Raw genomic sequence first — 14,175 nt, 5'->3', positions numbered from 1 at the left:
CTCTACTTTTAAGATTAGGCTTAAAACTTTCCTTTTTGCTAAAGCTTATAGTTAGGGCTGGATCAGGTGACCCTGAACCATCCCTTAGTTATGCTGCTATAGACGTAGACTGCTGGGGGGTTCCCATGATGCACTGTTTCTTTCTCTTTTTGCTCTGTATGCACCACTCTGCATTTAATCATTAGTGATCGATCTCTGCTCCCCTCCACAGCATGTCTTTTTCCTGGTTCTCTCCCTCAGCCCCAACCAGTCCCAGCAGAAGACTGCCCCTCCCTGAGCCTGGTTCTGCTGGAGGTTTCTTCCTGTTAAAAGGGAGTTTTTCCTTCCCACTGTAGCCAAGTGCTTGCTCACAGGGGGTCGTTTTGACCGTTGGGGTTTTACATCATTATTGTATGGCCTTGCCTTACAATATAAAGCGCCTTGGGGCAACTGTTTGTTGTGATTTGGCGCTATATAAAAAAAAAATTGATTGATTGATTGATTGAAAGGCCACAGGAATTGAACCCACGACCTTCTCGCTGTGAGGTGCTAACCACTAAGCCACCGTGCTGCCCCCAAGACATATTCAGTAACTTGGAAATGTTCATGTATCCATCCCCTGATTTGTCTGAAGAAAACTGGCAATAAAACATATTATTTACAGGTACTATACCAAAGGGGCCCATTACTTATGCAACCCAATATCTTGGCTTTTATATTTCTAATTCATTTCTATCAAATTGCAGAGATTTGCTTTGAGTTTGAGTTTAAGGAAGATAATTTTAGAAATTTTTATATTGGGAAGCCTAATTTATTTTTTGTATTAAAATGTGGCTGAATACTTTTGCAAGTCACTGTATACATACCATAAATCTATATACATTAAAGAGTATGTATAGCCCAAGACGACATAAGGCCTGCTCACACAGAAAGCATGTGTGTGGCATCAAACCTGTCACTAACCACCACAAACATATCACAATGCCGCACAGTTGCCATTATTCACCAGGGTGTGGCAAATGTTTTAAACATGAATGAATTTTAGGCACATTTATCCGTAGATGTTTCCCCCATCCCCGCTGAGGACTTTTGCTGTGGACAAATTACATCAGGTAGTACTTACCCTAAAGAAACATCTGTTCCTGCTGCATTTCTTTGGGTGACTTCATTGAAAGGACACAGCGTATATGTATACCTGCCGGAAAATAGAGAACAATGTACACTTGAAGCAAAAGCATAGTTGTATGAATAAAGAAACATCAAAGAACTGTTGCAGGACTCCTGTACACTTGCAGATGTTTTACCCAACAAAATATTTAAAAAGCAAGCTAATACTCAAAGGCTACCTACTGGTACAAAAGCTTGACAATTAGCTTGCCAGACAAGCCGCCACCCACAGCTCTTCGACCAAGACTTTGAGGTCCTAGCAATTAGCCGCTATCGCCAATGTGCTTGTTGGAGAGCAAAGGCATGATCGCCAGCTGATCAAAGGCCACAATGATGAAACCTGCAGGGAAAAGCTGGCCGCCCACCTCCCCCTCGCCCCCGACATTTGAACCGATGTGCTGACTGTTATAATGAAGCGGATGATGCCCAGATTAAAAAAAAAAAAAAAAAAAAACTGGCGCAGAAATAGATATATGCTGGAAATTGGGGGTCAAAAGAGAAGAAAAGCAGGATGAATGAACAGAAAATGATGAACATCTGAAAAGGACAGGTAAGTGATTGGCCGCTGAGTTCTGTGTTCATGCAGTTGTTTGTGGAATGTATTAAATGCTTCTTATCTCTAAAACGTTCATTTATCCTCTAATCCATTCATGTCTACTGTACGACAACCCGTCAAACATCCTCAACACTCTCAGAGAATGCAAAAAGACACATTGTTTTTAAAAAAAGCACACCAGTTGACAGTAGATGTATGTGTCTGAAAGAGTCCCCACTTCCTGTCAATGTGACCAAACTTTGGTACCTCAGTGAATGCCGACCCTGAATTGATTTGGGCAAAAAGTCAAGTAATTTGATTTTCAACCTGATCTGGGACACACTGATGTGGATTCCAGAACTGTCCTGCAAGGGCAGGCAGAGGTGAATGTCAACGTCACTGGGGTAAATATCAGAGTGCCGCAGCCCTTACCGTGTTCCCCCCAAGGGGACAATTTGGACCTTGACAGGGGAATATACCAAGTGCCCTTTCAGTTAGTTTGGAAATGGCATGTGCAAAGAAAATATGTCTGAAAAACATGGTGGACACATTTGACATTTTGTTGAGAGATTAAAAGAAGTCTTTTGGAAAATCCCTCTCTTCACATTTTTTCCATTATCTAACACAGAGATCTGCGTGGGAAGCCCATTTTAATGAATACAAACCCTCATCACCATCAAAGACGTATGAACCCCAAATGATGTGTTTTTTTGTTTGTTTGTTTTTTTTTAGTTTGCATGTCACCAGCATATCAGCAGATCCGCACTTTGATCTGCATCTGAATCAAAATGGAAACAGTTCTTTCTTGGCTCAAGGCCTGTCCACCAAATTGAATGAAAATGCATTTTTTATAAATAAAGCCAGCCAATAAACATACAACAATCACAATCCTGGATCAAAGATGAGTCACTGGGAACAAACATCAGGTCAAAGTTCAGCTATCACAGTTTAAGGTCAGCATCAAAGGTCAACAATGACACTCAAACATTAGTGATCAGGACTAAATATTCTGCCTACCTTAGTGGAGGTATGCACTTTAAGTGCCACTTTACTCATTTGTATTAAAAAAAACAACTAAAGAATGAAATGGAACACCTGGATGGACTTTGAAATCAACATGGAATATATAGACATTTATGGATGAACACCTGGATTTGAATTTACAACATTTTTCAACTCCAAAACAGAAAACCACAGTGATTTCTACATTTGCTTTGACTTCAGCGTCATGATCGTACACCGTATGAACCCAAGGTATTTCACATTTTGTGAGGTCAACTTTACTTCACTTGCTAATGTATATCCATTCCTGCATTTCAGGCCTGCAACACATGACAAAAAAAGGCTTGAAATGAGGTACAATAACAAAAAGAGAATGAGCCTTTGAGGAGCAAAAATGTGCAGAGGTTCTGCAGTTTGTCAGCAAATGGGAGAAAATTATAGAAATGTTTACAGTGTTCATCAGAGAAAAACTGGATTGTATTTACAAAATTCTCACTTGACACGGCATCATATCATTAAACAATTAAAGGAATCTGGAGGAATTTCACTGCATCAAGGGCAAGAGCACAAGTTGAACATCCTTGATCTCCAATCCCTCAGACAGCAAAGCATCAAGAACCATCAGTCATCAATAGCTGATATAACCACATGGGCAAGGGATGACTTTGGGCAACTTTTGTAAATGCCACTTAAAACCAAAGTGTGCAAAAAAGAGGCCTTATGTTAACCTTGTTGCAAAACAGGGGTCTGGGTTGGACCATCACACAGTGGATGTGGTCTGACAAATAAGTATTCCAGCTCTTTTTAGAATAAATGAGCGCCAAAAAAGTACCATCCAGACTGTTGTTAGCCAGGGTCTGTCATGGTATGGGACTGTGTCTGTGACTTTTGCAAAGGTAATTTACACTCCTGGGCTGGTAACACGAATGCAAAAAATAAAAAAATAAAAAGTAAACATAGTTTAAAGCAAACAGGCAGGCATTTTTGGACTAAACAATGCAAAACCACATTCTGTACACATTACAAAGGTATGGCTGTGGAAGAAGAGGGTGTGGCTACTAGACTGGCTGGCCTGCAGTCATGACCTGTCTCCAGCGGAGGCTGTGTGGAGAATTTTAAAACATAGAAGGCAACAAACACGACCCTGCCCTGTTGCACAGCTTAAAGTGGATATGACACCTAAAAAATGAGGTAAAACTGATATAAATATCAAAATATACATATACAGTATAGTAAGTTGAAAGTGGTTTTAATTATTATCACTAAGAAATAAAGTTTGTACAGTTTCTCAAAAGTGTGTTTCTTGGAAAGCACGCTGGTAGCGGTCACGTGATGCCGTGATGTCCCAGCGTGTAGAGTCCCGTCTTTGTCTGTTAGATTAGCAACAGGAACAGATGGACCTCAGCATGGACAGTGACGAGATCAAGAACTTTTATGACTCCTCTTCAAGTGTGGATTATTTCTGACTCGGATCCTGAGGATGTCGCAGCAGTGATTAGACCCTACAGATTGGAGCCGTATCTTTCGGACAAACATTCAAACCAGGAGCATTCTGGCAGCGAAAATAATGCCGACGGTGTTTATGGCGGAGACCGAAGCAGAGGCAAGAGACGTGTCAATTCCGATGGATTTTGAAAGGCTGCAGAATATGGAATGGTAGGGGAGGCTTTGATTTTTGTTGCTGCTGTTTATAACACTCTAATTACTGTATAGCATTTTCAATTTGAGCGTCTGTTTACCGCCTTTGTTATTGTTCCGGAGCCGCGACAGTGTAGCTATTACTTGCGGACCACCGTCATTACCTTCGGGTTTTTGCCGTTTTTGAGTGCCAGGCATTGCATTCATCTGTGTTTAGTTACGTTATTTTCACGAAAGAATAGGAAATAAACAGCGAAAGTTTTGAAAAAGATCGGCGAAAACAAATGCCGCCGTGTTTACGTGCCGCCGCCGTGTTTACTACGTACGTTCCTTGACCATTTCAAGATTATTGTGAACATATTACTTGGGCTTGACATTTTATGTGTTCCTGTGAGCGGTGTGAGAACATGGAGACGGTAGAGGAAAGTGTCTGCTGTCGGAAGCAAATGCGGGTGTGCGAGTGGCAGCCCGACATTTCGTGCATCGCACAATACCGCGGCTTTCGATCAATCTGCCTGGACTTGAAATGGCTAAAACCTTTCGCCCTCGTGTTTGTGCAACATGTTGCGACACACTGGTCAGGCATATCGACAAACAAGTCCCTGAGAGCTCTGTTTAATCAAAGTTTCTGCCGCTAAAAAAAGTGTAAACAACGGCCGCCAGGCGAGCGAGCCGATACGGTCTACACGTAGTGACGTATTTTAGGCTTGGTGCTCAGCACGAAGCTGGTCACGGGGCGTGCACATTTTTCAGTGGCGGGACGTTCAAATGTTATATATAACGGGAGAATTGCGTCCATTTTCCCAAAACGCTTAGGTTGACCGAATTATATAACCTTTGTTACATGTAATAAGACTATGTTTTCTTTAAGTGTCATATCCACTTTAAGATGTGTTTCCAGGAAGAATGTGACAAAATAACACGTGAAACGCTTCATCGCTTGGGATCCACAATGCCAAAACATCTTTGAAGTGTTGTGAGAAGGACTCGCCACATTATAAAGCAGCAAATACTTTAGCGTCTCAATGCTTTTTTTTTTTAACATGTTACAGACCTTAAATGCAGGAATGTTTGTTTTGCATTTTGCAGAGTTTCCCCAATTTGGGGTTATATTTTAGATCCAACCAACACCTTAAAACTGCACATATACTCAACAAAAATATAAACGCAACACTTTTGGTTTTGCTCCCATTTTGTATGAGATGAACTCAAAGATCTAAAACTTTTTCCACATACACAATATCACCATTTCCCTCAAATATTGTTCACAAACCAGTCTAAATCTGTGATAGTGAGCACTTCTCCTTTGCTGAGATAATCCATCCCACCTCACAGGTGTGCCATACCAAGATGCTGATTAGACACCATGATTAGTGCACAGGTGTGCCTTAGACTGCCCACAATAAAAGGCCACTCTGAAAGGTGCAGTTTTGTTTTATTGGGGGGGGGATACCAGTCAGTATCTAGTGTGACCACCATTTGCCTCATGCAGTGCAACACATCTCCTTCGCATCATCCGTGAAGAGAACACCTCTCCAACGTGCCAAACGCCAGCGAATGTGAGCATTTGCCCGCTCAAGTCGGTTACGACAACGAACTGGAGTCAGGTCGAGACCCCGATGAGGACGACGAGCATGCAGATGAGCTTCCCTGAGACGGTTTCTGACAGTTTGTGCAGAAATTCTTTGGTTATGCAAACCGATTGTTTCAGCAGCTGTCCGAGTGGCTGGTCTCAGACGATCTTGGAGGTGAACACGCTGGATGTGGAGGTCCTGGGCTGGTGTGGTTACACGTGGTCTGCGGTTGTGAGGCTGGTTGGATGTACTGCCAAATTCTCTGAAACGCCTTTGGAGACGACTTATGGTAGAGAAATGAACATTCAATACACGAGCAACAGCTCTGGTTGACATTGCTGCTGTCAGCATGCCAATTGCACACTCCCTCAAATCTTGTGACATCTGTGGCATTGTGCTGTGTGATAAAACTGCACCTTTCAGAGTGGCCTTTTATTGTGGACAGTCTAAGGCACACCTGTGCACTAATCATGGTGTCTAATCAGCATCTTGATATGGCACACCTGTGAGATGGGATGGATTATCTCAGCAAAGGAGAAGTGCTCACTATCACAGATTTAGACTGGTTTGTGAACAATATTTGAGGGAAATGGTGATACTGTGTATGTGGAAAAAGTTTTAGATCTTTGAGTTCATCTCATACAAAATGGGAGCAAAACCAAAAGTGTTGCATTTATATTTTTGTTGAGTGTATTTCTCATATTAAATGACCACAAAACATATCTTCCAGATCCATTTTATAGATTCATTACTTGTGTGAAGCAAGTGTTCCATATCGACAATTGAGTACAGAAACAGATGGCAGCTGAGAGCTTTAGCAATGGAGGGAAAATTATGCAATGTATAAGGGGAAAGACAAATAAATCCCAGTGGGGATAACCCCTGTATGACTGTGGCTCTCTTTCTCCCTTCTCTTCAAGAAATCTCATCTATCCCTGCCCACTTTTGATAGCACTGGAAAAGAAGAAAAAGAAAAAACTATTTATGTGTGGGGGTACCGAGATGCGACCTTGGCCACTCGCCTCCACACGGCAGCCTCTCAGAACGCGAAGGCGAGCGCTGCTACACAGCAAAGTGTCGCTGGGTAAAAAGATCACAAAATGTGTGTCGTTGCAAATTTGCTCCCCTGCGTTACATAATTGAGATTCTGTAGAAAAGTCAAAGGTTTGGGAAGAAGAGACTGACAGACAGAGGTGATTCAGGAGAATAAAGACAACAAGGCGGGATAAGAGAGGTGCACACGAGAGTGTGGGTGAGGATATGAATCACCAAATTGACAGATGATGATGAGCAAATAATGGGACACTAAGCAGAAGACATGAAGAAGGAACCTACTGGCACAAGAGGCTGAGTGGGCTGATTACACCTTTGACAACAGTCAAAGTCTGAATGAATGAGATGCATCACACCAGTGACCCGTCTATTTGGGGCTCTCTCCGTCATCATGTCATAGGTATTAAAGGCACTGCGCTGCGGTGGTTTGAATCATATTTGTCTAATAGATTACAGTTTGTTCATGTAAATGGGGAATCTTCTTCACAGACTAAAGTTAATTATGGAGTTCCACAAGGTTCTGTGCTAGGACCAATTTTATTCACTTTATACATGCTTCCCTTAGGCAGTGTTATTAGACGGTATTGCTTAAATTTTCATTGTTACGCAGATGATACCCAGCTTTATCTATCCATGAAGCCAGAGGATACACACCAATTAGATAAACTGCAGGATTGTCTTACAGACATAAAGACATGGATGACCTCTAATTTCCTGCTTTTAAACTCAGATAAAACTGAAGTTATTGTACTTGGCCCCACAAATCTTAGAAGCATGGTGTCTAACCAGATCGTTACTCTGGATGGCATTTCCCTGATCTCTAGTAATACTGTGAGAAATCTTGGAGTCATTTTTGATCAGGATATGTCATTCAAAGCGCATATTAAACTAATATGTAGGACTGCCTTTTTGCATTTACGCAATATCTCTAAAATCAGAAAGGTCTTGTCTCAGAGTGATGCTGAAAAACTAATTCATGCATTTATTTCCTCTAGGCTGGACTATTGTAATTCATTATTATCAGGTTGTCCTAAAAGTTCCCTAAAAAGCCTTCAGTTGGTTCAGAATGCTGCAGCTAGACTACTGACGGGGACTAGCAGGAGAGAGCATATCTCATCCGTGTTGGCCTCTCTTCATTGGCTTCCTGTTAATTCTAGAATAGAATTTAAAATTCTTCTTCTTACTTATAAGGTTTTGAATAATCAGGTCCCATCTTATCTTAGGGACCTCGTAGTACCATATTACCCCATTAGAGCGCTTCGCTCTCAGACTGCGGGCTTACTTGTAGTTCCTAGGGTTTGTAAGAGTAGAATGGGAGGCAGAGCCTTCAGCTTTCAGGCTCCTCTCCTGTGGAACCAGCTCCCAATTCAGATCAGGGAGACAGATACCCTCTCTACTTTTAAGATTAGGCTTAAAACTTTCCTTTTCGCTAAGGCTTATAGTTAGGGCTGGATCGGGTGACCCTGGACCATCCCTTGGTTATGTTGCTTTAGACGTAGACTGTGGGGGGTTCCCATGATGCACTGTTTCTTTCTCTTTTTGCTCCGTATGCATCACTCTGCATTTAATCATTAGTGATCGAACTCTGCCCCCCTTCTCGGCATGTCTTTTTCCTGGTTCTTTCCCTCAGCCCCAACCAGTCTCAGCAGAAGACTGCCCCTCCCTGAGCCTGGTTCTGCTGGAGGTTTCTTCCTGTTAAAAGGGAGTTTTTCCTTCCCACTGTGGCCAAGTGCTTGCTCATAGGGGGTCGTTTTGACCGTTGGGGTTTTTCATAATTATTGTATGGCCTTGCCTTACAATATGGAGCGCCTTGGGGCAACTGTTTGTTGTGATTTGGCGCTATATAAGAAAAAAGTTGATTGATTGATTGATGTGACAATACACCGGCGATATCGGATGTAATAAGTTGGCACAGCCACATCAGTGTTTGGCAAGTATGCCAAGACCTGAAGGGGCACAGTTCAGGAATAAATATCTTAGATGAAACCACTTAGCCCCTCAGGTGACATTTCTCGCTTCACTGGCTTGGACTGTAGCCTCGGTTCACCTCTGCCGCTTTAAAGCATAAGATCAGCATAATCAAACGCAACATTGCTCGCAATCTACTCATTTCTGGAAGAAATCCCTGTGTACTGTAGTTCTTAACACATTCTTGCATATGATGATAAGTTACTGCTGGTAATTTTACTGCATTTATACAACCACCCTGTAGCCACTAATGACAGAGACTTTCAACTTTTGTTGATTGTTCACTAAACCTTACCAAAAATAAACAAAAACAAAGTTGTGCATTAGATGGCTCAGCTCACTGTAAAAAAAAGTGTCACAATTCTTTGCAAACTTAACACAGATGCTTGCACCATCTGTGATATTGTACCTTAGGTTTGGGATGACATATTTATCTTCTGATATATGTATCATTATATTCATCTACCAATACGATATATTGCAATATTTATCTCCCAATATGATATGTATCATGATACTTGGGTACTATATGCGATACTATATGTTTCGGAATTCTTCAGAAATGCAATTCTTAAAATGTTGTAATTTCATATTACCATGTATTGTGAATAGAGAGAGAGCGAGAGAGAGAGAGAGAGAAGGCTGGATGATGTGGAGAAAGTAAATCAGGAAGTGCAAGAGATTAGTAAGGATGAAGTGAGGGCAGCTATGAAGAAGATGAACAGTGGAAAGGTAGTTGGTCCAGAGGACATTCCAGTGAAGGCATGGAAATGTCTCAGCAGTGGAGTTTCTAACCAGGTTTCTAACCAGGTAATAAACCCCTAATAGCAGCAGCCAAAAGAAGAAAGAATATTACCATGTATTGTGATTCTTTGGTTTTTAACACTAGACCAGTAAAATATAGCGATACTGTGACTATCCATGTTTGTAACTGTTATTCACAATGCCTCCTTTGGGTTTTATTCTCACCAGTGGTGACTACAATAATCATCGACTTGCTTGCTTATAATGATTTAATGTAACTACAGCTGTAATTAAAGCAAACGCAATACCAGCTGATATGTCCTAGGATATAAGCCTGAATTATAATAAACACTGTTAGCAAAACCGAGCCGTGTGCTCCTATACTATTAACAATCCACAGTTAATTGCAGATGTGACACTTAACAAGTGAGTATTCAGCCTGCCTGCAAAGGAGGAATATTTATTCCTCAATCCATTAAGATCCAGTCAGGAGAAAGGTAGCAATTAAGCCCCTCTCTGACGGCGTGGGTGGAGTTCACTGTGGGTGACACTACAAACTGCAGCAATGTCAACACTAGCTAATTGGTTTGCAGGTAATGCTGTGTACACTCAGCTGGCATGCAAAAGGTCGGAAGTGACTGTGCATTATAAAGTGATGTGATTAATTGTTTAGAGGGAAACTCGGGAAAATCAGAACCTGGGTCACACAGCGAGAAAGCATGATATTGTTCCATAGCGGTCTCACAACTGCATATAATTTAATGATGTCCATGAGCTTCCGCCGCTGCTGCATTAATTGAAACGGAAAGCATGAAACGTACGTGCTAACTGTGTTTAGGCAAAACAAGAAGGCCAAAGGTCAACAACGCAAAATGCAATCTTGAAACAAAGTCTGCAAATTACAAATTTAACTGCAACCAACAGAAATGAGATAAGTGATCTGGAAAAAGTAGGTCTAAAGATCAATGTTTTATGTTTCTTTCATGCTACAGTCAGATGCACCGTACATACAAATATCTACTCGATGACATTATTGTAATGCAGCGATATCCAAAGCTGTTGGACCTTGCTAATGTGCACATTTAACATGCAGCGTCTATGTGAGGTTGAAAAGAGAAGCCATGTTTTTTGAATGTATAATTTCACATTCACCGATTCACCGCCAAGCTTTGGTGATCACTGTCTTGGGTCCGAGATGGCAACCACTGTGACAGACAACCGGTTCATCCACAAGCCTCAAAGCTGCCCAAAACACGAGCGTCCACTTGGACTTTTACCACCACTGTTGTCCTCAACGCCAAGGATCCTGTGTGCCACTCTAATTGGCTAATATTATTTTCAGACTACAACACGCCAGTGACTGATATTCTAAATTGTTGATAGCAAATAAAACTTGGACAAGCCCCAAAAACATTTCCGCCATTCTTTCTGATTCTCCCATCAAATGCACGCTGCAGGAAGTAGTATTTACACAATAAAATGTAAAAGGATTGGGTGGAAAAATTGTATAAGGTTAATATGGGATGAATGGATGGATGGATGGATAGATAGACAGAGTGGAGGTTTGATGATCAAGTTAAATGTGTTCCTGAAAAAAAAAATCCTTTAAAAAACCTTTTTAGCTCAACTAATTCATAAAAAACTGTCTCATAATTCAGTAAATGTGCTAACAAATAAAATGGGGCAGAACATCTCTCTGCAGAACTAAAAGTGTGACTCTGGTGTTCTAGTTGTACGCCTTAAATCCTTACAGTAAAGCCTGCATTGCACACGCTGTGCCTTTTTTTAAAGCATATGGGATAAAAATATAATAGGCACCTGGAAAGGGCATTCCCTGGACTAAACTCTGAGAAGTGCTGATGGAATTGTTTTTTTTTTTTCTTACTTACAAAAATGCAGAGCAAGTAAAGCTACAGCTTTATGTTCCACTGCTACTTTTTAAAAACTAGTTTGATGTTACATGCAAATATTTCATTTTACAATCAATATAAACTCAACAGTAATAGTCGAATGCCTTCAATGTTATGCTACAACATTCAAATAATGAAGGACGGCAGCAACCCGGTTCTAAGTTCTAATTTCAACTGAGCTCCATTTCTTTGTGCCATACATCATATCCAGCTGATTGGGCATTTTTTGTGTTCCTACAGCTCATTTTATTACTGGCTATTATTTTAGAGGTCAACCGTACTTTTTTCCCTCATGAAACTGCTTCTAATGTAATCCTGCAGGAGATAATGGGGAGACTTAGTGATTCATGTCCTGCAGTGTTTAGAACTCCTTTCAAACTTAATCAGTGAAAGTATAAAACATTACGACTTGCACTACTTGTGTTACTTGTGTTCAAAGAATCAGCCCATTAGTGCTGAAAAGCAGACCGTGGGAGCAGATTTCATCACTTTAAGTAGAACTGGAAGACCATTTGCAATCCCACGCCAAAAGTAAAATAACTGCTAGTACAGCACACAGTCTTTCAAAGACTGCACCCTTTCAGTTTAATTAATTTGGTAATCGAGTTAAAGGACTGCGAGCAGTCAAAATATATAAATCTATAAGGAGCAATAAGAGAGCATCTGATCTGTTACATGCAAATTATTTCTTTGTGATTCTCCCAATCCATAACATTTGTTTCTGTGTGGTCTTTATATTTTACCAAGAGTTAACCCTCTGGGTTCCAAGTGCATTTTCTGGACAGTTCACTCACCTGGCATAAAGGTTTTTTTTATTGCTGTTAAAAGCTCACCCTGCATACCACAATCAAGTAGTATATATCTTTTTTTTTTCAGGACAACCTGTACTTTCAGAATATATATTCTATAGTGAAGTTTTATAAGTGTAATAAAGTTTTACATTCAAAAATAAGAAAGGAAAAAATAAAGCGGAAAAATAACTTTCAGACACATTTTTTCTAAACACACAGCAAACGATAATAAACAACTATTCTGACACTTTATTATAAAGGTAATTTGGGGTCTTGTAGAACATGTACAAAATAAATGTTTTATCAATAAACACAAATACACATTTTGAACAATATATACAAAATGGTCTATGCGTTTTGTTTGTCTTTATGCCACACCTCAAAGCAATTTCTGTCTACTATTACACAAAGGCTTATAACACAAACTTTTTTCTTTCCTGGAGTTTGACTCGCTCTTGGAATGTGTTCCTACACTGTAAACAGCATCTCTTCACAGTTTGAGGCCCTGTTAACACCCCCCCCCCCCTTCATTTATATGCGTAAATGGCACTTTACGAGCGAGAGCGAGAGAGGCTTATTCAACAATATTCCCTGGCCAAGTAGTGAGTCATTTTTGCCAGTGACACTCTTTGTTAGACCACGTGAGGTTGTATGAAGCCTTCTTACGCTGATCACCTTCATTCATATTCGCAACGTTGTGCTTTTACACATGGAGCCAGCAGCCAGGGGGCTCTTCAAACACCATTCATATGCCAGAGAGTAACACATTCTTTCTACAAACGATCTTTGGGATACCATGTGACACTGCTCTGCCCTACGATTGGATATTGGAAAACCATGTGACGGTGAACCAGTTCCGATTGGACACTCACACTGCGCACGTCATCACACACCTTCTATGAGGAGTACAAAGATGGTGGACAGCTGGCTCGAAAGTCCGCGGAGTTAACTTTTCAGCAAAAAAAAAAAGTAAGCTTCTATCTCATATTATTAAAAAGTTATTTATAATTCAATAAAACTTGGTCTCAGTCGTCGTACACGATGGCGTCGCCCCAGAGGGTTAAGCAGTGAAGCACTGTAGCCTGACCTTTCAAGGTCACCTAAAGATCATGTGACAAATATAAAGATGACATTCTTTTGTATTGTAGTTTAATAGGTACATCACCAATTCTGCAAAATAACCATCTATAAATAAACCTTCATAGCTTCAATAAATAACCTTCATTCATTAAACATAACGTCCAAGTTCTGACATTACTCAGGTTTCTAGTAACAAAAACTATGTACAGTAATGTGTCAATAAAAATGGCAGATCCAACAAATACATATATATACACATATACATATATATATATATAAAATAATAATAATAATAATAATAATAATAATAATAAAAAAGGGGACCATTCATTCAGCGACACAAGTTTTTTCATTTGTCATTTGGTGTGACATATAGAGAAAAATAAGTCTTGGGATAATAAACCTCAGTTTGTACGTGTCCATTTTTATGCTAAACAAAGCTAACAAGAGTAAGCAGGACATTAATCCGTTCAATTAACCCGACACAGAAAAGTCAATTGTTCAAAGTGGAAGATAGAAGAAATGTGAAGATGCATTTTGTTAGCTACAACATATAAAGTAAGGGAAACGTTCCCACAAAGTGATGCGCAACAGCATGCAGCGCAAACATGAACCCATGTCGATGTTGAGCGCAAGTTGCTCGCTCATAACATTTTACCCTTCTCAAAAGGTGTAAAAACTGCTCAGCACCAAAATGTGCGAGGAAATCTGCTTCTATATAAGTTTAGGTGATA

The 14,175-nt window shown here is 40.4% G+C and overlaps 1 protein-coding gene across 1 annotated transcript in view; it reads right to left on the bottom strand.

Moving 5' to 3' along the window:
• The window catches only part of LOC117505150 (glucosidase 2 subunit beta-like), a 248,340-nt gene that overhangs the window by 25,722 nt on the left and 208,443 nt on the right, over positions 1 to 14,175 (bottom strand). The window contains exon 12 of the mRNA XM_034164700.1: positions 1,103 to 1,174. Coding sequence (XP_034020591.1) covers positions 1,103 to 1,174 — 72 coding nt within the window. The remainder of the gene's footprint in view (positions 1 to 1,102; positions 1,175 to 14,175) is intronic.

This window comes from Thalassophryne amazonica, chromosome 23, assembly GCF_902500255.1.
Source record: "Thalassophryne amazonica chromosome 23, fThaAma1.1, whole genome shotgun sequence".
Classification (NCBI taxonomy): Eukaryota; Metazoa; Chordata; class Actinopteri; order Batrachoidiformes; family Batrachoididae; genus Thalassophryne; species Thalassophryne amazonica.
Note: the sequence above shows the minus strand (reverse complement) of the source record. Positions and strands in the feature narration are given on the sequence as shown.